The sequence below is a fragment of the Zingiber officinale genome, chromosome 7B, assembly GCF_018446385.1.
Source record: "Zingiber officinale cultivar Zhangliang chromosome 7B, Zo_v1.1, whole genome shotgun sequence".
Taxonomy (NCBI): Eukaryota; Viridiplantae; Streptophyta; class Magnoliopsida; order Zingiberales; family Zingiberaceae; genus Zingiber; species Zingiber officinale.
Window position 1 is genome coordinate 117957549 of NC_055999.1, and position 25429 is coordinate 117982977.

At 37.5% G+C, this 25429-nt stretch overlaps 2 protein-coding genes and 1 pseudogene across 2 annotated transcripts; 1 reads left to right on the forward strand and 2 right to left on the reverse strand.

Annotated features, from left to right (window-relative positions):
* The first annotated feature begins 8840 nt into the window (after window positions 1-8840).
* LOC122007632 lies at window positions 8841-9012 on the forward strand (annotated as a pseudogene).
* Window positions 9013-10507: 1495 nt separating this feature from the next.
* LOC122004798 (serine/threonine-protein kinase UCNL-like) lies at window positions 10508-12209 on the reverse strand. The gene has a single exon (XM_042559629.1). The coding sequence runs from the start codon at window positions 11877-11879 to the stop codon at window positions 10653-10655; it is 1227 nt and encodes a 408-aa protein (XP_042415563.1). The 5' UTR covers window positions 11880-12209; the 3' UTR covers window positions 10508-10652.
* A 4295-nt stretch (window positions 12210-16504) lies between these two features.
* On the reverse strand, window positions 16505-25429 carry LOC122007165 (protein cornichon homolog 1-like). The gene is made up of 5 exons (XM_042562971.1): window positions 25258-25429; window positions 19359-19540; window positions 18395-18517; window positions 17454-17545; window positions 16505-16794 (listed from the first exon to the last, which is right to left on the reverse strand). Exons 1-4 carry the CDS (start codon window positions 25330-25332, stop codon window positions 17476-17478), a joined length of 450 nt encoding a protein of 149 aa, XP_042418905.1. The 5' UTR covers window positions 25333-25429; the 3' UTR covers window positions 16505-16794; window positions 17454-17475.

A 25429-nucleotide genomic window follows, 5' to 3' on the forward strand; every position in this document is an offset into this window, starting at 1 on the left:
CATCCACCGACGGATTGATTGGGTTCGTCCACCTTACGGACACGCCGAGGAGTAGGAGCATCATCTCCGAACCTCGTTACATCCTTGCGTTGAGGTTTGATTTCTTCTCCTGTTTTCTTTCTGCATTTAGTTTCCGCTGCGCTAACCCTAGTTTGTAGAAAGAAACGCGAGCAATTGGGGTCGGCTATTCACACCCCCCCCTCTCTAGCCGTACGAAGGATCCTAACAAGTGGTATCAGAGCGAGGTCGCTCTTCATCGGATCAACACCCGTGGGAGCAAAGCTAGAGAATGGATCTCTATGGAGAAGACATCACCATTCCACCCTTCTACGAATGCGGTGACTTCGCGTATTGGAAGGTAAGGATGAAGTACTTTCTTATGACTAACATAATGAATTGGTTTTGTGTACAAGAAGGTTTTATTCCTCCGGTGGATAAGGAAGGAAAACCACTTGAGAAGAAGGAGTGGACAAGAGAACAAATTCACAAATCCGAAATCAATGAAGAAGTAACGAGAATAATTGAATTTTCATTGCCTTCTAACATCTTGTGTAAGATAGGTTATAACAATGCCAAGGAATTATGGGATAACTTGGCCAAGTTCCATGAGGGAAGCTCAAATTCAAGCCATGAAGAGGAGCTAAGTGAGCCAAGTAGCTCACATCATGGAGGAGAGGAATTAGAAGTTGAGGGTTACTCAACATCTAAGGACGAAGAGGAGGAGAGTTCTTCTTCAAGTTCGGAGCAAGAAGAAGAAGCTTCTACCTCCGAAAGGGATGAAGAAGAGAGCTCGCATCCACCCTCAACCCTAGGTAACTCAAGCAATTTAAGTTCAATTAAATTACACATTATGTGCTTTGAGTGTAGGGAACATGGACATTACAAGAGTAAGTGTCCGAAGAGGGTAAGAAAGACTCCACCGGCGCCAAAGGTCAAGGAAGCCGGAGTCCCGAAACGCAAGGGCAAGGAGCACATCGTGTGCTTCCAATGCAAGCAAAGGGGACACTATAGGAGCCATTGTCCGAGGGGGAGGCAACCTCACAAGGGCAAGAGACCGGGCACAACGATAGGGGGAGCTAAGGCAAACCCTAAGGTAACCTCTAAGGTTCATTATTGCAATTCTAATAAAACTCATGCTAGTAGTTTTGTTGCAATTGTTAATAATGATAAGCATGTTAACTTTAGGAACCAATACATGTGCTTAGGAGCTAAACATGTTAGCCTAGGTAAGGATAACACTAGAAATACCAACCCTAGGATTAACGCTTCTAAAGTTAAGGAAAACCTAGGTAGAAATCCCAAGAAGACTAGACACATGCCTAGGAATATCTCAAGAGAAAATGACAAATTAAAACTTGAGGTATTAGAGAGGGAAAATCAAGTCTTGAGGTCAAGACTTGATAATTTAGAAAAGGCTCTTAAAACCCTGGAGAAGTAATCTATCGGGTTTAAGCGTCAAAACAACACGTACCAGGACACGAAAGGTTTGGGTCACAAACCTAAGTCCCAAATGGTCAAGCCCACTTACCACAATGTTCCATTCGATTATGGAACAAAACCTAGGGCTAGGAAGACCATTACCAAGGTTACAAGGGGAGTCACCCCTATAGTTGACTTTGACGAGACCCAAATGACCAAGGCTTCAAAGCCTAAGAGGGTCATTAGGAGGGTTGCTAGGGAAGTCATCCCTAGTGAATATTTAGTGAACCCAATGAGCTCAAATAGGTATTGGGTTCCTAGGAGCATCTTCTCTACCCCATAAATGGGTTAGAGAGTGTCAACTCCGATTAGAAGGGTAGTTAACCCAACTTTGAGGAAATTGACACTCAAGGAGCATTTTCAAGGTTTTGAGAACTTTTGAAAATGAAATGGAATTATCATTTACTCCTTTGAAGAGTTAAATGTGCCTAAAAAAATTGGAAATTTCATTTTTAATCTCAATTGGCACAATTTGGGAAAATCTAGAGAACTCTCGAGGAAAAATAAAACATGTCAAGTTTTGAGGATAAACTTGATCTTTAAGTGTGGCATGAATTAATCTAGAGTTCAAGAAGTGTCAAAATTAGGATTTTGGCATTTTAGGGCAATCAAGGGTTAAATTTTAGGTTAGCAAAGTGGTTAAGGATACTTAGATAGGTAATCTAGGTATATTTATTTATGCTAAATCTTGCCATGATTGTTTGCCCTCACATGTCATGACATCATGTTTAGTTTTATTATCATTTGAAATGTCATGATAATGCTTAGGCTAGTTTATATGTCATGCTCTATTTAAGTTTTCAAACTCTATGCCATGACATCATGACATTGGCACATGTTTTCATTTATGATACCATTTTATGTCATGTCATCATCTCTTGCATTAATAATCAATTGAATTGATTTAAGGATGAAAAACACATTTTGATATTGAGATCAAATTTGTGTTTAGAAAATGCATGAGACCTTAGTCTAAGATACCTAAACACATATCTCACATCAAAATTGCCATGGATGTGTTTGATACACTTTAGATGTGTGTGAGATATTAGGATCATGAATTAGGATCAAGGTGCATAGTTCTTGTACCTAGATGAGCCTAATTCAAGAAATGGAGGATCATAGGGAAAGCTTGTGTACAAGTCATGTACATTTAGCCCTAAGATTATGGTCCTAAATTAAAAGGTTTAAAATCATTTTGAAATTGATTTGGAAAACCTTGATGAAGTCATCTTAGTGATTGCATTCATCATTGAACATTGTGATACAAAGTTGAGTTAAACTTGAACTATTTCAAAGTCTCTTGAACTTTATATCAAGATTGAAAAATGGAAGTTATTTTCATAGAAAACTATTTTTCCATGATAGTGTATGTTATGAGGAATGTATCCTCAAAATTTCACAATTTTTCAAATTTTCTAGAATTTTCTAGGAGTTTCTGAATTTCGGGAAGGAAATTTCAGAAATTTCCTGTCAGAGTCTGGATCGGTCTGGGGACCGATCCAGGGAAGTCCTGATCGGTCTGTGGACCGATCCAGTGAGTAAGATCCAGAGAGCTTGGTGCGATCTGGTGAAGGCCTGATCGGTCTGGGGACCGATCCAGTGACGATCCAGGGCGATCGATGCCAGTTTCTGATTTCAGCTGTTGGTCTGAAATTTCAGCTGGAAGTTGGGTTTTGTGGATTTCTAAAGGTTTGGAACTCACAAAGACATTGTTGGTGCAATGGTCAAGGGGGAGTTGACCTTTAGGGGGAGTTTTACCTAATTGTCAAGGGGAGTTGACTTTTAGGGGGAGTTTTTACTCCTTAAGACTTTCGAGGATTAGTGATATGGGATTATCACTAAGTTGATTGTTGAGTTTAGTATCAAGGGGGAAATTAAGAGTTTCAATGAAAGGTATAAGACTTTCATTAGGAAGAAACTCTTGACCTTGATACCATCTTTTTTTCTTTTTGATGTGTGTCAAAAAGGGGAGAGTGTTCATTGGAGAATTATTGGAAAACCCAAGTTAGGTTATCGGGTTAACCTAAGCTAGGGGAAGAATGTCAAGGAATGTTCAAGGAAGAACATTGGAATTCTTTTTGATGTGTGTCAAAAATGGGGAGAATTATTGGAGAACCCAAGTTAGGTTATCGGGTTAACCTAAGGGGAGAATGTCCAGAGAATGTTCAAGGAAAGAACATTGGACATTGGAAGATGATTGGAAAACCTAAGTTAGGTTATCGGGTTAACCTAACTTGATTATGGGTTTTGTCAAACATCAAAAAGGGGGAGATTGTTGGTGCAACCTTAGGTCAAGGTTGACCTGGTTGACCTGACTCGAGTTGACCTGACTCGAGTTGTATTTTGATGTTTGACTTAGGAAGATTGTCGGTGCAACCTTAGGTCAAGGTTGACCTAGTTGAGTTGCATGTTGATGTTTGACACTCGTGGAAGAGTTGTATTCTTGATATGGGACAAGAATAGATGTTTGGGAGATTATTGGGGCAACCGTAGGTCAAGGTTGACCTAATTCAGGAAAAAGTCCAAGTACGGAGACTTGGCACGGGGAAAAGTCCAAGCAGGAGCTTGGCACGCGGAAAGTCCAAGTATGGAGGCTTGGCACGGGGAAAGTCCAAACAGGGAGTTTGGCACGGGGAAAGTCCAAACAGGGAGTTTGGCACGGGGAAAAGTCCTGGTGAGTGAAGCTAGGCAGTGTGGAAATCCTGATGAGTGAATCCAGGTGAAAATCCTAGTGAGTGAAGCTAGGTGAAGGTGAAAGTCCTGGTGAGTGAAGCCAGGCATTCGGGAAAATCCTGGTGAGTGAAGCCAGGTGAAAATCCTAGTGAGTGAAGCTAGGTGAATGAGAAAGTCCTAACTGGGATGTTAGGCAGTGTGGAAAGTCCTGGTGAGTGAAGCCAGGCAGTGGGAAAGTCCTAACTGGGATGTTAGGCAGTGTGGAAAGTCCTGGTGAGTGAAGCCAGGCAGTGAGAAAGTCCTAACTGGGATGTTAGGCAGTTGGAAAGTCCTGGTGAGTGAAGCCAGGCAGTGAGAAAGTCCTAACTGGGATGTTAGGCAGTGTGGAAATCCTGGTGAGTGAAGCCAGGTGAAAGTCCGGGTGAGTGAAGCCAGGCAAGGGAAAATCCAGATGGATCAGGGATGATCGGACATCTGGTGTTGAGGAAAGTCCAAGTAGGTCAAAGGGATTGACCGGACACTTGGCGGGAAATTCTAGCAGGTCAAGGGAGTGACCAAATGCTAGGAATGAAGTACCAACAGGTAGAGGTTGACCGAATGTTGGTTTGGAAGGCTTGGGACTTGGTTTGGGCAAAAATCAAGTCACTAGTTATCTGATCGGTCTGGTGACCGATCAGTAACCGATCAGTGTGCTACTGATCGGTATCTGATCGGTCTGTGGACCGATCAGAAGGTGATCAGTAGCGAAGAGTTGGGATCGGTCTGTGGACCGATCCAGCTGTGGCCTGATCGGTCCACAGACCGATCAGAGTACGCACAGAATGTCTCTGTGCACTGACTGATCGGTCTGGGGACTGATCAGCGCAGGGCCTGATCGGTCCGCAGACCGATCAGGGTTCTAGCCGTTGCAACGCAACGACTAGTTTCTTCGCTGTTTCTTCTTCGCAGGTATAAAGGAGACGAGGGCATCTTCTGTGTATGCTCTCCTTTCTCTTCTCTTCTGCTACTGAGCTGCTGGTGTGCTCTTGAGCTTTGCTGAGCTCTCATCGCTGCTGAAGCTCTGCGTGAGTTTCCTGCTGGTGTTCTAGCTGCTAGATCTGAGAAGCTGCTGCTTCATCAAGGTTCCAGTCGACAACAAGAGGCAAGCAAGTGTTTTACAATTTCTGTTGTTCTTGTTTGTTGTCTCTATTGTTGTACTCCTTTCTTGCTGTTGCAAGAAGTTTCTGTGGCGAGGTTTCTCCACCCAGAAGGAGTGTTTTTATTAGCCGGTTTTCCGGGGACTCATCCACCGACGGATTGATTGGGTTCGTCCACCTTACGGACACGCCGAGGAGTAGGAGCATCATCTCCGAACCTCGTTACATCCTTGCGTTGAGGTTTGATTTCTTCTCCTGTTTTCTTTCTGCATTTAGTTTCCGCTGCGCTAACCCTAGTTTGTAGAAAGAAACGTGAGCAATTGGGGTCGGCTATTCACACCCCCCCTCTCTAGCCGTACGAAGGATCCTAACACATCCAACGAATCATTAAGATCTAAAACTTGAGTCTCAATTAGGTATTAGTTAGTGTAATCATCCAAGTTAAAAGTTGACCAATTTAATTAAATTTAGATTGGTCCGAACTTAAGTTTCAATATTGGATAATGTGTGAGAGAGAAGTCCAGAAAATTAATGAAGGATCGAATACTTGACTGGGAAAATCTTAATTAAACGAAAAATTTTAACTGAAGATTAGATAATGAGAAGTCTTAATTAGAGGTTATACAACGAGAAATCTTAGCTGGGCTACGCGATGGAAGACCTAGTTGAGAACTAAGCAATGGAAGTTCTAACCTAATTAGGCAGTGGAAGAACTAGTTGGAAATTAGGCAATAGAAGTCCTAACAGGGCTAGACAAGGAAAAAATCCAAGTGGATTAAAAGTTGATTAGACACTTGGTAAAGAAACCCTGACAAGTCAAAGTTGACCAAATACTAGGCAATGAGAAGTCTCAAAGAGTCATAGATGACTTTAGAGTTAGGCAATCGATTGGATCAATCGATTGAACTAGTCGATCGGCTCAATCAATTGGACAAATCAATTAAGAGGCTAGTTTTCTTGAGGCATAGTAGGTTGTTGAATCGATTAAGCATGGTCAATTGATTAGGGTAATTGATTGGATGTGTTTTCACGAGAGCATAGAAGGTCATGGAATCTATTGGAGCAATCAATTGAAGCTAAGTCAATCGATCAAGTTAATTAATTGGGAGTTTTTTCGCAATAGAAGAGAAAGTGCTAAATTCAATTAGGACAATCGATTGGAGACTTTCTTAAGAGCATTGAAGGTGCTAGAATCGATTAGGCGCCATTTTCTCTCACGAATAAAAGCTTCGGAATCGATTGACTTAATCAATTAGAAGCTGGTAATCGATTGGTCTGACTTACCAATCGATTAGTCAAGCGAAAAAGAGCCGTTTTATAGATTTTGAATGGTCAATCTGACATAGCAATCGTTCACTCGATTGGGAGGCATTTTTCAGTATGAAAAGAACCCTAGAAAAGGGAAGTTCATGGACATTTGAAGACACAAGTTCTTGCTAGTTCTTGAAGATTCTGAAGTGAAGTGTTGTTGTATTTCCGAGTCAACAAGAGACATTTTCAAACAACAAGAGATCAAACAAGAAGATGTTCATTGTATTTTGTATTTACTTCCTATCTTGTATTCGAGTTTGTACAAGGTTTCTCTTTCTTCAAAAAGTTTTTGAGAATGAGGTTTTCATAGTGAAGTTGTGTGAGACAGAGACGAACCTTTGAATTAGTCACTTCAAGAGGAGGTGGATACTAAGTAAATCGAAGACGTTAGCATTTTGACGTGCTTTGCTTCAAGTTTTCGTTGCAAATCAAAATCGAAGAAATGAAACAAGCTATTCCCCCCCCCCCCCCCCCCTCTCTATCTCATAAGTGTCCTAACAAGTTGAATCAAATCGAGACCGTTCTTCACCAGACTAACCATTAGAGGGAGTCAAGAAATAGAGGAAGAAGAAGAAGTTGAAGTTTTAAGCTCATCAATTTCAACAAGTCAAAGGATTAATCATCAAAAGAGCTCAACTTTAAAATGAATTCTCGAGATGGATTCAGATATGACATTCGAGCACCTCTATCTTTCGGATTAGGAGGCATCGATCCTTGGAAATCAATGAATAGCAAAGGAAAACCTCTCTGGGAGAGCAAATGGTGTAAGGAGCAAGTTCAAAAATCCGATGCAAATGATAGGGTAATTAGATTACTAGTTAATATTTTACCTAATAATATTTTATATAAGATAGGTAAATACAAAGATGTCAAGGAGTTACAAAGTAAATTAGACAAGCTCCATGAAGATCCAACTTCAACATAAATTGAAAGTAAATCCAAAGAAGAGGAGACTCATTGGATCAAGAGCTTAAGGATTCGGAGGTTAGAGGTGCTCAACATCCGAGGATAAAATTGAAAAAAAACATCTATCTCAAGGATTGAGGAGGAGAGCTCATTGACACCGGAATGAGAAGAAGTTTCAACTTCATGAACCAATGAAAATAAGGAGTGTTCCACCCTTACAAGTCAAGAGAGCACAAATCATGAAGGTATAACTATTTCGATTTGTAAAAGTAAAGATCATATAATGTGTTCTGAGTATACGGAGAAGCCAAGAAAAGGTATCTCCTTGATACGAAAAGGCAAAGAGCACATTGTGTGCTTCTTGTGCAATCACAAAGGTCATTATCAAAATCAATATCCAAAGAGGAGAATTTAAAGCAAAAGCAAATGAGAAAGCTCAAATCAAGGAGACATTCTAAGAGCAAAACTAAGGTATTATTAGTTAATGATATTTCTTCATTTCAAGATAACAAGCATGGTAGAAATATATGTTATCATTTTAGTGTTGTTTATCATAAAAATAGAAAACATGACCATCATAAGGAAAATTACAAATCATATCATACTAGAACAACCTTACCTAATGATAGAAATGTAAAAATAGTTTAGGCAAGAATACTAAGTTAGATATATGCCTAAAAATAAAAATGTCCAAGGCAATAATGAAAAATCAAAGTTTGAGGATTTAAGGATCGAAAATCAAGTTTTAAGTCAAGACTTGAAAAATTAGAGAATACCCTAGAGAAAATGACAATTAATGTCAAAGGGTCCAAGAAGTAAAATCTAGGTTTAGGAAGATAAAAATTATTTATAGACAAAAGATGTTTGGGATACAAATCCAAGTTCAAGGAGAATGTGTCATCGTATCATAGAGTTTTATGTAGCTATGGAACTAATCCTAAATCTAGGAGTCAAGTCAAGATTACAAGGGAAATTATCCCTATAGTTGATTTTGAGGAGACTATTATGACTAAGGCTTCTAAGAAGTATAAAAAAGTAAATAGGAAGTTATCTAAAGAAGCTATCCCTAGTGAGTATTTAGTACACCCAAGGAGCGTTAATAGGTATTGGTTCCTAAGAGTGTGATTTCTTCACACTAAATGGGTATAGGATGTGTCAACTTTAAAGAGAACCATGATAGTACATATTTGTATATAAAAAACAGCCAGAGAAAATTACTAATCAGATTTAAAATTATTTTTAGTATGAAAAAAAGGACATTAACATAATTTTATTTTAGGCTTTACCAAAATTAGCTATTAAAGGATTTAGATTCTTAATTATATAAAAAGCATACATTTATTGGTCTTTTGACTATAAGTGAAATATTTATTCTAATCAATTTAATATCTCATATAAAAAATTAAATTAATTTTTTATGAGGGAAAATCGATTACAATAGCTTGCTGGAGTTCTCAAGTGTCGCCCTTGCGTTGCACCCCTACATGGGTCTGACGCACCCTTACCAAGTCTAATTTCTGAGTTTGAGATACTAATTTATGTATATTCATACATTATATTACACATGTATATCCTATACGACTTATCCTACACACCCCGTGCACAGTTAAAAAAATTTCGATTTAAATTTTCTTTTTACTTAATACTATAATATAACCCCTAAACTCTAAAGTCAAAATTTTATTGGCATAATTAGAAACTTAAAAAAATTAAACGGAAAAAATCACCGTGTTTGGCGATGATCCTGTCCGAGAGTCGAGGCAATGGATGTTGGGGGACGTGTCGCTCCTATTGACCGTTGGGGGACTCCGCGCTGGAGGATCCTGCAATCATAGCAGCGTCAGTGCCGAGCCAAAGAGGGGTTCCCCGACAATGGCCCTCCGATGCTCAAGTCAATCTCTGGTTATGTGTAAGTAAGGAAGCGGAGAATCAAAGTAACAGTATAGCTATAGTAGAAATTATGCATGCCTCCATTGAAGCTTGGTGCTCCTTATATAGGGCTACTGGGAGCGTGTGTGCACATTTTTCGAGACGTGCACGCTTCTCAAAACTTTTCCTGAAAAGACATGTCGAGAAAGTGTCTCTGACACCATACCTCAATGACCCAAGCATATCTCTAACATGACAGTGGAAGTTTCCATCGTACGATCCTCTGCCCGGCCATGCCGCTAACCATGCCGCCTGTCGGTGGCACGAGTTCCTACAAGGATATCGGCTGATCCTCCTTTTGTCTGTTAGTGGGCCGAGCGGGATGGCCGCTCGGCCATCCCTCAGCCGTCCGGGTGTCTAGCCCTTGGGCCGAGTGGGGTGACCGCTCGGCCAACATTCCACTGTCCGAGCTCCGCTGTTGTGCTGAGATATATCTGAGTGTGACTGCTCGGTTGCGCTCCCGTTTCGCCGATTCTGAGGTTCGACTTAAGTCCGAGCGAGCTGGCCGCTCGGCGTGTGCCTCGCCTGCACATGATTTTCTGAGTATCGGAAGCTCGATATGTGACTGAGCTATGGTAGCATTGGGTTAATATCAATCTGGCTATCCTTTGCCCTGGTCGGACAAGTGGGTTGTTCGACCGACCAACAATACAAGGGCGTTGACTATCTAGGTTTTGACTTCCACCGTGGCAACGTCCCTCTGTAATGACCCTTTGAGAGGTTGACCCTTATCACCGAATCAGATGACTATGAGAGTCCACGACGGCTATATATATATAGCCGAGAGCTTAAAAAAATAAATAAATAATAATAAAAATCAATTATACTATATGGACACGGAATATATATATATTCTATCGTAGCTAACTATAGTCTTCTTCTTTCTCAAATAATATTTAACGGTTCTTATTAATATTTTATAAAATTTCCATTAAACTTTATGTAAAGTTATATGTTAACCTTATATTTTTGTTATTTAAATTTCTTATATTATTGTTTTAGAATACCAATAAAGTAATAAGAATAGTTTTTTTTTGATAAAATTTATAATTTTTTTTTTGTAAGCGCTGGACTGGAAAGGATTACACTTTGCCCCCTCATTATAACCTATTTCCGATGGCCTCTTGACCAATGGCAGTTGGTTACGCTATGTACAGAAGTAGAAAAATCGAGAAGTTTTGGGGGGTTAACCGAAAAAACGTCGTACATTAGAATTTAGAACTCCGTCAATGAGCTCGACGGCGACCGCGACAGCGACGGCGATAGCGACGGTGATGCCGAAGGCTGCCGGAGGCCCTTGAAGTAGTCCATGACGTTGAACCCTTCGGATCCCGCAGCCACTGCCTCCTCTAGCTCCTCGATCGGCGGCGGGAGGAACGGCGGCCTCGTGACGTCGGCGAGGAGATCCCACCGCACGCCGTGGAAGAATGGGTGGGACCGCACCTCGTCGGCGCCTCCGGCAGAGCCTAGACGTTGGGAGGGGTCCTTGACGAGGAGGCGCTCGATGAGGTCGGCGAGGTCGCAGCGGCGGTTCCCAGGGAACTCCGGCGACCGGGAAAGCACGTTGCGGAAGGTCTCCTTGCGGTTCCGCCCCTTGAAGGGCGTCCGCCCGTAGGCCATCTCGTAGGCGAGCACGCCGAGGGCCCACCAGTCGACGGCGAGGCCGTGTCCCTCGCCGCGCACCACCTCCGGCGACACGTATTCCTCTGTTCCCACGAAGGAGAAGGAGCGGCCATCCGAGAAGCTAGTCCGCCGGCGACTCACAGGAGAGACCCTGGCGGAGCGGGCCTTCTTGAGGTGGTCTCCGTGTCGACGATCACCGAAGGCGAATATGCGTGTGAGATGGCCGCGGGAGCGACGGCGAGCAGGCGGCGAAGGCAGAGGATCGGCAACAGAGGAAACAGAGGAACGGGGGAGGTGCCGGGAGAGGTCGAAATCGGTGAGGGTGACGTGGCCGGAGGCCTGGAGGAGCACGTTCTCCGGCTTGAGGTCGCGGTAGGCGACGCGGAGGGCGTGGAGGTGCGCTAGGGCGTCGACGAGCTCGGAGATGTAAAACCGTACGGCGGCGGGCGAGAAGGCTGCGTCGGAGGACAGGGAATGGCGGAGGGCGTGGAGGTCGCCGCCGGGGCAGAAGGGGAGCGCCCACGCGAGGAGCTCCGGCGTCTCGGCGGCGCCGAGAAGGGAGGGGAGGAAGGGATGCTGAGCGGCGTCGCCGGTGGAGGAGATGGTGAGGCGGGAGAGAAGGTTGAGCTCCCACCGCGCTCGTCGGTCGGCGTCGGGCTTGGCGGAGGGGGAGTGTTTCTCGACGACCTTCAGGGCGAACAGAGGAGGGAGGTGAGGGTAAGGATCGCCGGCGCACCGGGAGGTGACGAGAAACACGGTTCCCATGGCTCCTCGGCCGATGACCCGGACCGCCCTCAACCGGTCCAATTCCAATTCCATTGATATTGTCTTCGTCTTTCTCTCCTTCTTGCTCCTCAATTCAATTGTTAAAATGAACAAGAAGAAAAACAGAGAGAGAATTTAAAGGACGATGGAAAGGTGAAATAAGATGCCTTGATTTGTGACAGCAGATCCTCTAGATGTAAAGTATAGTTCAGAGGATAGAGATGAGATCCTCTGTCATGAAAATATCGTATTCTCGTGTCCCAATATTGATCGGACGAAATAAATCACATCTCAAGGATGCAGTGTACATCATAAAAATATCATAGTCGTCCGATCGACACTGGAATACGGAGACACGATATTTTCGAAACAGAGGATCTCATCTGTAGAGGATGGATCACTATATTGATTGATTAATTTATACCTGTTAAATAGTTAGGGTCCAAATGTGAATCAGAGGATTCTATCTGTTTGTTTGAATAATTCCACTTTGGTCCATAATAAAATTCTATAATAAATTTACTAGTTTTACCATTCGCTCCAAATTTTATTTTAAAATTGCAACTTGACTACCCTAGTTCTGAAAATAATCACATTTCTTGTTGTTTTATTAAAGTTACGAGAATGTGAAATGTGTCTATGATTTTACCATATTAGTGATGCTGATTTTAAATTATAACACCACTATTATATTGCTTTATACAAATCAGAACAATTTTAGTATGACATAAATCATAAAATCAACACCTGTACTGAGTTTTAAAATATAGTATCATTTGAAATTTAGCACCATGGTGTTCTTTAAATGTAACAATACAGTAGTTGATGGAAGAAGGAAAATGGAAAATAAATGAACCCATTGGAAAATCTAAAAGTTAGAATGTGTCTTTTGATAATTACTATAAAAGGTTGATGCAATTTGGCAAAATTTTGATGTTCTATATAACATTCATAAAATTGAGGGAGCAAAGTGAAATAGGTGATGGTGTAGTTTTTAAAAAAATAATAAATAAATAAATAAAATATTAAGTATTGATTTGAAAAAAGGACTAAGTATTTAGCTGGCATGCATGATGTATATGGTATAATAAAGAAAGTGATTGCATGATTAGGAGGTCTTAATTAAATAGCTGGAGATCTGCATGGTGATTAGATTTTGTTGTCTAATTATAGAATTATTGTACTACATGATTCTAAATTTGGGCTTAATCATGGTTGGAGCCATAATTAAAGTTTAATAATAATACTCATGAATGAGGGCAAAAACAGAGGATTAGAAGCCCCTTGTAATTTATCTAGTATAAAGCATTTAAGAGAATAAATAAGAGAATTAAATCAGAGAAAAGGTCAGCTTCAAGTGCATAAGTTGCATTTATAATTTATCTGATAGGTAAATTAGAGAAAAGTCGTTTATCTTCAGGATTAATTGAGTGAAATCTAAATACTTAATTATCCTTCAATCCAAGCATTTTGATCTAAAGTTTGTTTTTCTTGATTCAATTGATGAAATGAAGAGGGCATATATTTATTTATGAGCCGCCCTAATCCCACCGCACGAAGAAGCTTCAATCTAAGCATCTCGATCCAACAATTTTAATTTTGTTGATTCGTAAATTCATGAGTCTCTACCCGAAGATCATTTAACCTAATCATCTGATTCGGCTATGATCTAATTTTCCTTTCTAAGTAAATATCTATATCGAATGATTGTTATGCGTCATCATTTAACATTGTGTAGATAAGTGAGTAATGGACAGCCTTTGTGGCTTATTAGGTTAGAGCATTAGGGACTCAATCAATAATTAAGAGGGCATTCAATTGCTCATGGCCTATAAATGAGCCTTGATGGCTACACTGAAAGAGATTTCTCCTTCTAAATATTTGACTCTTCTAAGTCATTTTGTCTTTGATATCGACTATTTTGTAGGCTCGTGTTCATGGTTAACATCGATTCGGGGGACCGAGACTAACAAGTTTGTAGGAGACAAACGAATATGCTCTCTGATTGAGCTAACAAAGATCGATATTTTGTTTGGAATTTATCCTAATTTGCCGGCATCATCATAGTGATTAGGTCTTTTGTATCTCTTTTTTTTTTTTCAATTTAACATTTTTTGTAGATTACTTTGATGGACACTTTATTGTAGTAGTATCAAACATGATCGAGTCATTTGTGACACAATCTGACCTAACTCATAGGTTGGGCTAGGTTATCATTGTCCGGCACACAGGTTGTGCTCGTCATGACCCAAATTTGGATTGCGTCGAGAACATCTAGTTAACTCAAAATTAGTTTGTAAAAACATATGATACGTAGAATAGGAGTACTATACATTCGCGGACTAGAGAGATGCATTCAATCAATCAATCAATCTTCCTTAGAGGGCATTATTGTTCTAATGACCTTTGTCCAATGTTATAGTTTATTCAAGCTAGTGCTTGAGCACTTAGACCTCAATCCTAAATACTTTATATATATGTAATGGCAGCCACATTAGACACAATGATTGAGCTAATAACAAATGCAACAATAGTTGATAGAGTCCTTTTTTTTAGTTGATAGAGTCATGAAGTTCGAGCTTTATTTATGTTACCATTGTTCAAATATCTCTAAAAGTTCGATTTCTTTTACTCTATTAGACTATTGTTGGTTGCTCGCTCTACAATTGACACCAAAGATATAAATTTACCGGCATCAACTCTAAACTCCGTAACTAAAGTATTCTTAGGCTCCGTTGGTATGCATGATAGGATAGAATTGGGTTGATTAAGATATGATTAAAAGTAGGATAAATAATCTCTCTTGAGACCACGGTATTATGAATCATATCCCTAATCATTCATAATCCTACCTCTAATCAACTCTACCTAACGCTTGATTAAAATTTTTTTGAAAATATAATTCTATCCTATCATACATACCAAACGGAGCCTTAAGGATGAAAAGTTTCTAGTCGTTCGCTTTAGGGTACAAGGAGGATTTTATAGTATTGTGTCTTTATACTCTTTGGCATTTGTTAAGAGAATGCTTACTTTTTAATGATTTCTTTTAGGGAAAAGATTCATGGTGATGATCTTGATTAACACTTCATAAATTATGGCTTTAATAGTGCCTTCCATGTTAGTAACAAATTATAAAAAAAAGTTATATTTATATTTTACTTCTCCGAATATCATGAGTAACTTCGTGAACAACATAGAAAGATATATTGTTCAGGTATATTGTTCTTGTTTGGGACTCCAATTTGGTAGGTCAATAAGGGGGCGACCATAAAGTGAGAGCTCTTGGATGCTCCAAGGAGGAAGAAGACATCATGGATACCTACAATACTCCACCAAGGATTAGAATGGATGCCGAGGTTGGCTCGGCGTGACTACTCAAACGCTCAAATTAACACAAAAGTTTGGGAGAAGTAGAAGTTGGGAGTAGTAAAAGAGTACATGGTTGTGTGTGCATACATGCACTTGCGGGGATGGATGACTTTATATAAAGCTATTGTTGTACTTTTACGTTGCCCGTATTTTTTAGGAAAAACGATCGTGTTGCTCACGTCTTTTGAAAGAAATGACTATATTTTATCCACATTCTCCGAGAAAAATGATATAACTAACCTCATAGGATGTGATGTAAATTCTAATATAGGGTAAGCATGATTGAACTAAAGGAGTCTAGTGAACGAGTAAAAGAAATTAGGTGACTCGAGTCGAAGGAGTCGAGTAGACTAGCCGAACTCGAATGGATTAACTGAACCGAGTTGAAAGAATCAGATGATTGAACCAAAAGAGTCGGGTGACTAGGCCGAAGGAGTCCGGTGAGTGAATCGAAGGACTTTCACTTTCACCTCTACTCCACTTTTGACCTAGACTTTGACAGGAAGCACATCACATGCTCCCATATCCCACATCCCACATCAGGTATATTACGAGAATTGAATTCGCTTGGCTTGCAAAATCGAAAAAGAGACAGTAAGGAATAAATTCCTCTGTTTGGCTCATAAAAATTAATAAAGAATCATTAAAAAAAATCACATTCATTATTTATGTCTAACTACTTAATTAAGAATCTCAATTTTAATAACTAATTGTGATAAAAACTAAAATAAAATTACTTTAATATCATTTTTTTCTATAATTATTTTTATATAAAAATATATACTATCATAATTTTATTTAGTCTTACATCTTAGAATTGATAATACTGTAAACGAAAAGATTCTATAAATACATCAGACCGACAATATTAAAAATTATATTTTTCTCTATCTTTTAGATAAAGATAAGTGTAACATCTATTTTTATTAATTAAATATTAAATTAATTTCTTATGAGAAAAAATCATTTACATGTCATACAACACATGGCTAGTATATATAAAAAATATAGGAATCAAACTCAGCATGAAAGATTTGAGCACATTCTTTTTCTGAGATAATAAAGGAAATAACTTACAAATGAAATAATAGAATTAGATGCTTTTTGTTTTTTGGGTGGCTCTGGTTCATGATTCCATGCAAGAGAGGAATAAAAATAAAACATGTGTATGAAATTATAAGCATAAATTTTATTCATGAACAAGTTGCATGGAAGCATAATCGTTAAAGAGAATTTGGGATTATTATTATTGTTATTATTAAGCAAAATTCAAATTAAAATATAGAAATATAAAAAAATGAGCAACATTGAAAAAGTCTGTTCAACTAGTTTCATTTCAAGCGCAGTAAAAAGTCATTTTACAAAGCATAATCTCATGATAAAATTAAAGTTACAAGTAACTGTGCAACTTCAACAAATTTTCGAGGGGAAGTGGGAGAAGTTTCGATGATACACTCACAAAACCATCATAATGGAGTGACGACAAATCGAGCACGAGTTGCCGCATGATCGGTTTGATATGCCCTCGAACTTCTGATGGATTTCAACTCCGTGCATCTTCCTCCATGCTAAAGCAAGTCGTGATCAGCAAAGAAACCTGGAGTGTCGAGAGAAAACTCTGTCAAGTCTACAAAAAGGAAAAGATAGAAGAATTATAGATAATGATAATGCAGTTTAGGCAGAAAATTCTTCGATGGAGAAAGATCACACGGCGACAGCTACAGAAGTAGATCGCATTTTGGGTACATATCAGATTACTTTTGAGACTGATCGTCCAAAGTGAAGTATTCCTTAGCCTTTTCTTCGTCACTCCTATCGACTTTTCTTTATTCATAGTTTAACAAAAGTATAATTTTTACTCTTCTCCTGTTCGTCACTCATATCGACTTTTCTTTATTAGTATTTTTTAATCACTTCTTTTGCCCAAACAAGGAGAAGCATTGGTTCAAAAGCCTGAAAACTCTACCATTGGCATCACTTAGAAAGTTGTATTGCAATCTAGGATACTAGTTACTTACCATACTATTATTTAACAACATTAGTTAAGAATTATGGGCAAAATTAGTCAAAAGGTAATTGATCAATTTCTTATCGGTTCATTCCAGTTTATATCATAATTTATTACTAAAATTCAATATAATATTACATATGACGAATGAGTTTAGATCATTCAAGTGACATTTTCAAGCAAGCAAATGAAATTTCTAAACAGTGGATCAAAGAGTATTCTTTAAGAATTGAGGGAGAATGGCTTACCGACTACCATTCATAATACATATCAAAACATCCCAGATTCTAAATTCCACTCATCTTCGTTGATAAGTAACATAACGGCAGTAGTCACAAGCCTGAAAAGGTTGCACATTTTAGCAACATCCATGAGGTTAATGATAACAATTTGAAAACTATATATTAAAATGACGGCTCGAACAACTAATTACTACCAAACAAACAAGAGCAGTGACATACCAGATGAAAATAAAAAATATCTTCAATGATATCATGAAAGCCAGAAAAAAAAATTACCTTCAGAAGGTACAAAGATATTACAGTCTTACAAGCAACAAAAACAAACAATATTCTAAGAACATCATGGATCTCAGTCCATAACCAACATGATGTTATAGTTGGTCATGTTAGATAAACTTAAAATAGATTATTTTTTTCTTCTATTTAATTTAATATGATTAATACTATTGTAGACCTGGACTATAGTTAACTTTTCAGAATGGCTTTAAAAAACAACTAAAAGATATAAATTTTATTAATGGTAATTTTTACTGTGAACCTTTAATATTAAAAAGTCATTCTAAAACGTTCACTACAGTGAGGCCAGATCCTCTGGTCCAGAAAATTCTGGACCAAAAGAGGCCCTCTTCATTCATTGGGTGGATGAATTGGATCCAACCAATGAATGAACAGGGACCAAGGATGATCCAGGGATCCTGGACCAGAGGATCCCTGCCCTCACTACAGTCTGCATCTACACCACTATTAATTACATTAAATTAAATAAGGGAAAGAGAATTTATTTTAAATAATAAAAAAAGGAACTTTAAAGATAAATAATATATGTTGGCGTAATAGTTTCCATCTAAAGAAATAGTAAAATAAATAACAAAACTGTTAAATACTAAATCAAAGCATAGAACTTTTTTTATGAACATTAAGGAAAGTAATAATCTTGAGCAGCATACCTGTAAATGACAATGATAAAAATGCAGCAATAGAAACCAAGCTTGATAAATCTGTATTTCTTCTCTTCATTCAATGCTCTAAAGATCTCAGTAACATCTATTAGATGTTTCCTTTTCATGTATCTGGTATGAAAGATGCATCAAATATATAACTATATTGATTGTTAAAAATATGGATATAGGATGCCCTAAGTTGGTGCAGTTAAATAATTTGACTATTTGAATAGAACATGCCCATTAATACATGTCAATTTTTGCAAAAGATAATGTCAGAGTAAGGATGACACGCAGATAGAAAAATATTTTTATCAAAGATGCCAATGAAAGGTATTTACTAAATCTAAAGTTAAATATAGGTGACAGAAAATCAAGGTATTCCTCCAATTTTTGTATGGTAACACATTCTGATTCCTAATGGAGGCCTTCTGTTTAATATCCTGGTAGGGTTTCATTAGAAAGCAAGTGATAGATATATCACTTGGTAAGTGCTTACACCAAAGTCAATAATAATCAAGGAAAGCAAAATGATAAAATGGAAATGAAAAATACCAAAGTGAATAATAATAATATACCAAAGTGATATTTTGATACACAGTTCTAACATGGAAATGAAAAATGATCAAGGAAAGCAACACGTATGTATATATAAGAGTGAGATTAGAGTGACCAGTGCTAATTTCAACCTTATTTCAGTTTGATAAATGATAAACACAGTCAATAATAATGAGAACTAAAAACAACCCCCACAAATGCATCAAGTATATTGGAACAACACTACTTCCAAAGCAATTGATAAATATCAAACTGACTAATCATCATTCAGTAATCAATATATAGTCAAATTTAAAATGGAGTGAAACAATTGGTCAGAAGAGTGAAATTGTAAGGGGGCATTTTGATAATTTAGAGGAAAAAAAATCGGGAATATCAGAAACATTTTAGATGAAGGCAAGATGATACATACAATTTTATGTGGTAATATGTGACAGGAGCCATTATTAAAAATGGAAACCAATGCCATGTTAGGAGGAATAAAATGCATAATATCCCCTGCACTATGAACTCTGGAGTCACAACAGCATTGATACGTGACGATGAATCATATGGGTTGATGTAGTCATACTCCAAATCAGATAGGCAAATAAGCTGTTTCAGAAGTACAACCAAGTAAGTTTCAAGGGAAAAGAGTAGTGTGTCTGAGATTTTAACAGATCTAGGAATTCACTAGAACAATAAGATAAACAAAAGAAAGAGTTAGTTTGAACTTTTAGAAATAAATTCACCCGAACACTATTAACCAAGTTGCTGACAAAAGAACAGACTCCATATCTCAATCAAGCAAACACATGCTGAATTAGGTATGAATAGCCTTGGATAAATGCTACCAAAATTAGGTCTATGTGCTTTGACTATGAGTGTTGCTTAGTCCTTCAGACATGATTTCTCTATTTTATGGATTTAGAGGGAAGCCTGGCCTTAATCTATAAATATGTTTTAATCATATAGCAGATACTAATTAATTGTGTCTAGTCTTCCTTATCATGCAAAGTCATCCCTGGAGAAAGCTTAACTACCCAACATAGGGTAGTAGTGTTGGATATACGCCTCAAACATAGTATCAATAGAAAGAAAATATATACAATTCCTAGAATTAAGTGGTGGAAGTTAAAGGATGGGAAGCAACATATATTTAAAGAGAAGGTAGAAGTACAAGCATTAGGTGAAATATACGATGACTCTAATACAACATGGGATAAGATGGTATCAAAGTTGAAAATAGTAGCTAAGAGTATCCTCGGTGAGTCAAAGGGGCATGCACCGCTAAGTAAAGAATCTTGGTGGTGGAATGAGAAAGTACAAGAGAAAGTGAGGGAAAAACGAATAGCTTATAAGGAATTATATATTTGTAAGAACGAGGAAAATTAAAAAAAATATACAATAGCCAAGAAAGAAGCTAAGAAAGTAGTGAGTGAAGCAAAAAATGAAACTTTTGAACGGTTATATCAAAAATTGGATACAAAAGAAGGGGAAAAAGACATTTATAGAATAGCTAAAGTGAGAGAAAGAAAAACAAGAGATCTAAGCTAAATAAAATGTATTAAAGATGAATGTAATAGGGTATTAGTAAACGATGGAGAAATAAAAGAGCGGCGGAAGAGGTATTTTCATCAACTTTTTAATAAAGGTTTAGGTGACCAACTTAACTTAGGTAATTTAATTAGGTCAATGAGCATAGAAATTTTAATTTTTATCGTAGAATTCAAACTTCAGAAGTAAAACAAACTTTAAATGAGATGCACAATGAAAAAGCCGTTGGACCAGATGATATTCCAATAGAGGTGTGGAAGTGCTTAGGGAAACAAGGTATTGAATGGCTTACAAAATTATTTAACATGATATTGAAAACGAAAAAAATGTCTGATCAATGGAGGATAAGTACTCTAGTTCCCTTATATAAGAATAAGGGAGACGTACAAAATTGTGCAAACTATAGGGGTATTAAACTAATGAGTCATACTATGAAACTTTGGGAAAAAGTAATAGAAAAAAGATTAAGGAAAAAGACCACAGTGACAGAAAATCAATTTGGGTTCATGCTTGGAAGGTCGACAATAGAAACTATACATCTTCTTAGACAATTAATTGAAAAACATCGGGAGCAAAAACAAGATCTACATATTCATTGACTTAGAAAAAGCTTATGATAAAGTCCCAAGAGAAATTATATGGAGAATTTTAGAAAAGAGAAGTGTTAGCGTAACATATATTGAACTAATTAAGGATACGTATGAGGATGTAACGACCAGAGTAAAGACTTCAGGAAGAATAACTGAAGTATTTCCAATAAAGATAGGGTTACATCAAGAATCAGCTCTAAGTCCTTATCTTTTTATACTAATTATAGGCGAACTCACTGCGCACATTCAAAATACAGTACCGTGGTGCATGTTGTTTGCAGATGATATTATTTTGGTAGATGAGACACGTGAAGGTGTAAATGCTAAGCTAGAATCTTGGCTGGAAACACTAGAAGGGAAAGGTTTTAAGCTTAGTAGATTAAAGACAGAATATATGGAATTTAAGTTTAGCAATATTAGAAGTAATGAAACAATTGTTAAGATAAGAGATGAAAAGTTGCTCAAAGTCGAGAGCTTTAAATATTTAGGATCATTTTTGTAAAATGATGGAGAGATTGAGAGAAATGTCTTACAGAATACAAATAGGATAGTTGAAATGGAGGAGAGCATTGGATGTTTTCTGTGACTGTAAAATATTTCTTAAACTTAAAGGAAAGTTTTACAAAATCGTAATTAGACTGCTATGTTATATGGAGCTAAATGTTAGGATATGACTCGAGCATGAGCAGAAGATGAGAGTTGCAGAGATGAGGATGTTAAGGTGGATGTGTGGACCTACGAGACAAAATAAGAAATGAGAGCATTAGAGAGAAAGTAGGAGTTGCATCTATTGAGGAAAAACTCAGAGAGACACGTTTAAGATGGTACGGACATGTACTTAGACGACCAATAAATGCTCCAGTTAGGCGATGTGAAACTATGATAAACATGCATATAAAACGAGGAAGAGGAAGACCAAAAAAGACTTGGTTAGCAACAATAAAACAAGATAAAATTTATTTAAATATAGATGATGATATAATAGGAGATAGAGCTCAATGGCGTAAAAGGATTCATACAGCCGACCCCACCTAGTGGGAAAAGGCTTGGTTGTTGTTGTTGTTGTTGTAGTCTTCCTTATCATGGCAATGAGAAGAATTACTTATTTGAAAGGGTTAAATCACCTTTGAAAGCAGCAACCATTATTTTCTTGTTCTCAAAATTTTTTACTTTATGCTTATGGATGTTAAGAATTATAAAGAATGTTTCACCCTGTCATTATCAACAGAGGACCAGGCCTTCATATCTTGGGATGTAAAGTTAAATCAAATCTATGCCAAGGAGAACATCCCACCTTAGGACAGATACCAATCATCTTTGGTTTCTATTTTTATAACCTCTGTGCAATTCTCTTTTGTATGTTAATATCTTCATTTAATTCTTTATCGTTCATATTATTATACATGTACTTGACGTTTTATTATTTTAGCTATACGCAAAATTATCTCCAATTATCTCAGGAAAGAAATTTCTTATTTTGATATTGAGATTAATGATAAATTTAATATTTTTTATATTATTGTAAAATTTAATTGTTATGAAATTATGAGAAATTCAAAAAAATATAAATCCACACGTGATAGGTTTTTAAGACAATTAAATATTATAATACAATGTATGTGTACCTCTAATTTCAATATATATATATATATATATACACACACACACACACACGAGTTTGTTAGCCTGGGCGATGCGCTTGGGCACCTCTCACGTGCGGAGGTGCCTCCCTGTGTGAGAGGCACCCATGCGCGTTGCCTAGGCTAACAAAACTCTCTCTCTCTCTCTCTCTATATATATATATATATAGTGAGAGAGAGAGAGAGAGAGAGAGAGAGAGAGAGAGAGAGTTTAGGGTTTAGGGTATATAAAAGACATCTTAGATTGAATGCTTTAATTTTACATATGCGTAAATTGATCAAAATAATAAATACTAATGCAAAAAAATTTAGCAATTGATTAAAACAAGACACTGCAATATAAAAATAAAATTAAAATGTTAGAAATAAAGCACTAAGAGGCTACCGGCGTCTATCCAAAGGTTAGATGTTGCCCCTTGCACAGACTTGATTCGACTCTACACCAATAGATACACCTAGATCCTTAATTGACAACAACAAAGAGACTCCTGTTTGCAATCCTAACATTTTCAACAGCGCAAGGTAGAATATAGAGAAATAAGAAAATAGTGACTGTTCCATTGCAAGGTGATTTAACCTTTTAAGTAGAGGAGTTCAGCTTGTTGCCAGGATAAGGTAAGAATTAGGTGTAACCAACCAGGAATGACTGCCAAGTCTTGTGACAAAGCATAATCAATCAGGCTTTTGGGAGAGTTTTAACACTTCTTCATTTGGTTGATGATTATTATTGGATAAGTTTATCAAAGTACTTGTGCATTTAAGCTAACAGTATTACTTGGTAATATTTATCCATTCAGTCAATGATGTTATCTTCTAAGATTATTAATAGGTAGTGCTTATCCATTTAAACTAAATAAAATAACTTATGCTGAGCATGAAACTTTAAGCTTCATTAGACTCAACAGTTTAAAAGAATTCAACATACTCCTACTCTTTGATACCATAGGATAGATTAAATATAGTAGCATCCTAAATTAGTCATAATGAAAGTACAGCATATTGTTTGTTGCTTGATAGAAAATCCATTGAGCTGAAATGATAGAGAGGAGCCTATTAATTTCATCTGCAATCAATTGCCCACTTGATTTCATAGTTATTAAAATTGGCCCAGACTGGAGGTTCAACCAGAAAAAAAAATGGAACCAAGTTCCTCGATCAGTCAGTTCCCTTTAAAGATCAAAGCTGCAAATACCCGGTCAAAAACAATGACTGCCAATTTTAAGAAATCAGGAAGATCTGATTGGTTTATATAAAAAGAGTCTGATTTTGTTATGGACATTAACATGATAGAATTACCCATTTTCATAACAAAAACATAAAGGGTGTATCTAACAGTTGATTAATATTGTTGTTAATTTTTAACTCAACCCTTACCTTAACTCTAGCCACTGAAACACCCTATGATCTCATTCTCTCTATTCTGGATCTTGAGTCTTAACTGAAGAGAGTGAATATGGAACACCTAACTTACAAGAAGGCACCAACATCAAACACCATTGATCTCCTCAACTCCACTTTACCTCATGCATGGCCACTTCATAAGACAGTCACCAAGCTAATTGATCCCCCACCACTTCCTTGTCCTTACCTCATGTACATTGATGGTCTCGCACATTGTCGGTTGTTCTATTGTCCATGAGCAACAATGCTCAAGTGACAATCATCCTTGCGGGCAACCATCCTGCACTGGACAACACTAAAGCTCCTCCACCGTTCTTCACAATCAGAGCCCACACACATTAGGCTCTTCCTTATGATTTGTTTCCCAAAATTATATTCCTCATTTCCTTGATTATACATTGTAATTTGGCTAGAAATTATATTTCTTGTTTGTTATAAAATAGTTTCGTTAGTATTTTAAGATATAGTTCATTCGCCTTTGATTGTCACCAAATTATTATGTGTAGAAAATTATTGATTTGTTGTTTGATTTATGAATCTAAGTGGGTCTGTTAAATGAACTCAGTCGAGTAAACCAACCACTAAACAAGTAACCTAGAGCTTGTCTAGTTTGATTTCTAGTCTGGTTTTGTAAGAGGTTAAAGAACTACTACCTCGGTGAAATAAAAGGGATTTACATTGTTGCCATGATAAACATGTTTGACATCGGGAACCATCAAAGGAATCAGTAGGTACCAAATGCGTTTTGTATGCAAAAAAAATCCGCCAGAAAATAAACAAAAATTTGAAAAAAAAAACAAGTATTTATCATCAACTTTTTGACATCGTGTTTTAACAAAATTCTTTTTTGACACCAAAGATGCTTGATTATCCAAAAAAAAAAAAAAAAGGGTAAAAGCTAACGTGAAAAATGTTGAGAATTTTTTTTTAAAAAAACATTAAATTGGAAAAAAAAAAAAAGAAGTAATTTTCATGCTCCGCTATTCACAGACGACAGGGGTGGAGGGGGAATTATAAACAGAACAAGGAGCTATATTCACAGCTCGGACGACAATCCTACTCCGCGATCTAGCGCCAGTTCAAGTTAACAGCAAAAAAGAAGGCGACTTTCACTAGGGTTTCGCATTGGGGCTTTAGGGTTTACCTGATATGCGCTGAATCCGATGAGACTGATCACCGCTACGAAGGCGATGAACCAGAGAACAAGCTCCCACACCATGGCGCCGTTGTATTCTCCCGGTGATCGCTTCGGACATCAAATTTTTGGGGGGATTTTTTTGCCATTTTATAAGCCGACGCGCAAAAGTTTAGGGAAA

Excerpts from the sequence above, each read along its gene's own strand:
- LOC122004798 (XM_042559629.1), bottom strand. The coding sequence starts at position 11,879 with ATGGAATTGGAATTGGACCGGTTGAGGGCGGTCCGGGTCATCGGCCGA.
- LOC122007165 (XM_042562971.1), bottom strand. The coding sequence starts at position 25,332 with ATGGTGTGGGAGCTTGTTCTCTGGTTCATCGCCTTCGTAGCGGTGATC. Across the intron at positions 19,541-25,257 it reads TCGGATTCAGCGCATATCAG|CTTATTTGCCTATCTGATTT; the intron begins GTAAACCCTAAA and ends CTTCTGAAACAG. Across the intron at positions 18,518-19,358 it reads ACATATTACCACATAAAATT|ATACATGAAAAGGAAACATC; the intron begins GTATGTATCATC and ends CTTTCATACCAG.